Genomic DNA, 2,835 nt, shown 5'->3' on the forward strand with positions numbered 1-2,835 from the left:
TTTTCGGCCTAATTTTGGCCTCGTCAGCTAGCCATACCCACTGGGACTCTATATATCCATATACAGTTTCAAGTTTCAAGTTGAAACTTGATATACAGTTGTACCTCTACCTACAAAATTTTCTAGATAAGAACCAGGTGTTCAAGATTTTTTTGCTTCTCAAGAACCATTTTCCACTTACAAACCTGAGCCTCAGAACCTGTAACTGGAAAAGGCAGAGAAGAAGCCTCCGTGGGACCTCTCTAGGAATCTCCTGGGAGGAAACAGGGCCTCCACCCTCCTTGTGGTTTCCCCAATCGCACGCATTGTTTGGGAGGAGTTTGACCTGGTAATGCCTGATGAAGTGGACAAGGCCACGGGAGATGTGAGTTCCACCACCTGCTTATCGTATCCATGTCCCTCCTGGCAGGTTTCGGTCAGCAGGGAGATGGCACAGAGCTGGGTCCAGGAGATTGTCAATGCTTCTTTGGGGAGGGAGTCCTTTCTGGCTCCCTGCAAGAAGGGGCACAAGTGCACAATGGCCTTGTCCACTTCATCAGGATTACCAAGTCAAACTCCAGGCCAACCAGTTGTGGACCCTCCTCAAGAAGCCTTCCCTGGACCCAGCTGTTTTGAACAACTATCGTCCTGAACCTCTCGTGGTGTGTGTTTTCCCTTAGGTGCTGACGTTGCCGCTGTGGACCCCGTGAAAGGGAAGAGTGCACAGGAGTGGGCAGCCATGACTGGATGCTTCGAAACTATCATGAGGATCAGAAGCCTTTTGCAACGCCCCTGTGCCCAGCAATTCTCTAACAAGTACTTGCCGGAGTGGCCCCCTCTGCCTGAACTGGTGGCCCAAGCGACGGCGACAAAATCCAGAGCCAAGCGCCTGTCCGATCACATTTGCTCCATGTTCACCATCCGTTTCCCACAGGACGCTGAGTCGGATGGGGTGATGGACCACATGGTGCGCATGACCACATCCTTGGCCAGCCCCTTCGTGACCATGGCTTGTCAAACGCTCTGTCCCGACAACCCACCGGAAATAGGCAAGCAGAGACACTCGGTGCCAGAAATTCTGAACCAATACGTACCTGATCCCGATGCCAAATCCGTAAAGAGCAGATCGTGCAGCAGCAGCAGCAGCCAATTCAGGACCCAAACCCTGATACCGTATCAATCCCCTAGCCCCATTGTGAAGCTCCTGTCCCTTCCCATGCGGTTCAACAGCGCGATTCCAAAAATTAAGCTCACCAGGTCTTCGGCCCAGTCGACTCCCGAAGAGAACAAACCGCCCAAGGTTAAGAACAAGAATGCACTGCAGGTGCCTAAGTGGCGATACAAGGAGGTGAAAGAAGAGAAGAAGAAGAAGTCTGAGGAAGCAGCAGGGCAGAAGAAGAAGAAGCCATGAGGCTCAAGGAAAAGATGAATAGTTTGTAATGATTGAGGAATGCAAGAAGGAAATGATACTCCAAAGACAAAGTAAAACAGCGCCTCCGGGTGGTTGAGAAAAATATCATCACCCTTGCGGGATACTTTCTCAATTGATGGACACGCTAAGGAACTGAATCTAGAGTTACTTGCCAATATTAGCAATAGACTCTAATCCTCAAGATAGAAAGTGGTGGTGGTGGGTTATAGAAGAAAGAGTATAAATTTAATGTCTCCCTTCCATGGAATATCCCAGCTTCGGTCCTCAAATGAATCTTCAGAATACGCTTAGCATCTTTTCCTTTAAAGCTTTGGTGAAAAAGCTGTGGAAGAGAAGCAGATGGAGAGAATTAGAACTTGAAAATGAGCAAGATTGGGAAGAAATGCCCTCTCGCTCTCTTTTCAATGCATATTTTCTTTCTTCCCTTATGTTTAAGATGCATACACTCATAATGTGTATTATTTTCCCAAGAGCATTGGTGATCCCAGCCCTTAGGTGGGCAAAAGGAAGAATTGCTGGGCTGTCCAGATAATATTCTAAATTTAGTCAGGGAGAATCCCCCCAGTATCCTTTCTGGAACTCCTTAGGATCTCCAGAAAGGAGTGCTGAAAACAAGTAACAAAATAGCTAATTTTCAACAGTGTATTTCTTTCTTTCTTTTCTCCCCCCTCTCTCTCTCTCTCCTTCCCTCCCTCCCTTACTCCCTTCCTTCTTTCCTCTTTCTTTCTTTCTTTCTTTCTTTCGTGAGAGTTAGAGTCTGAGGTCATATGCTTTATTTCATGTTTTACACACACACACACACACCATAAAAATATTCAGAATTGATTTGTTATGTGCTATCACATCAGTGTTGATTCTTAATGGCTACATATAGTAAATACATAGATTTCCTGCATGATGATCAACCCTTAATCTGATCTCAGGTCTTCAAAAATAAAAATCAAAACAGAAAATTTTTGGATAGTTTCTACTTCTTTAAAAAAATGAGAAGGGGAAGTAGTTTACCTCTCAGTGCCCTGCTACTTCTCATTCTTTAACCTGCCATATAAAATATGAAAAAACAAGACCTCCAGGGGCCCTCTGGACCAGGGGTCTTCAACCTTGACAACTTTAAGACTTCTGGACTTCAATTCCCAAAATTCCTCAGTCAGCTAAGCTGACTGAGGAATTTTGAGAATTAACATCCACAAGTCTTAAAGTTACCAAACTCTGGGAGTTGAAGTCCACAAGTCTAAAAGTTGTCAAGGTTGGGGATCCCTGAGCTCTAGGCTCAGTTCTACAAAAAGGACCACCACAGCTAGATCTTACAATCTTTTCTCTGAAGTCAAGAGCTGAGGTCACATCTGTAGAGAAGCAGAGTGATTGGTTTTCAATGTGCTATGAAGGTATGTTCCATCAACGTGCTATCGATGTATGAAGCTGGG

At 45.5% G+C, this 2,835-nt stretch overlaps 1 protein-coding gene across 1 annotated transcript in view; it reads left to right on the forward strand.

Annotated features, from left to right (window-relative positions):
• ANKRD33 (ankyrin repeat domain 33) overlaps window positions 1–1,390 on the forward strand; it is a 16,368-nt gene extending 14,978 nt beyond the window's left edge. Inside the window, exon 4 of the mRNA XM_070736777.1 lies at window positions 660–1,390. Coding sequence (XP_070592878.1) covers window positions 660–1,390 — 731 coding nt within the window. The remainder of the gene's footprint in view (window positions 1–659) is intronic.
• Window positions 1,391–2,835: the final 1,445 nt, after the last annotated feature.

Source organism: Erythrolamprus reginae, chromosome 2 (assembly GCF_031021105.1).
Source record: "Erythrolamprus reginae isolate rEryReg1 chromosome 2, rEryReg1.hap1, whole genome shotgun sequence".
Lineage (NCBI taxonomy): Eukaryota > Metazoa > Chordata > Lepidosauria > Squamata > Dipsadidae > Erythrolamprus > Erythrolamprus reginae.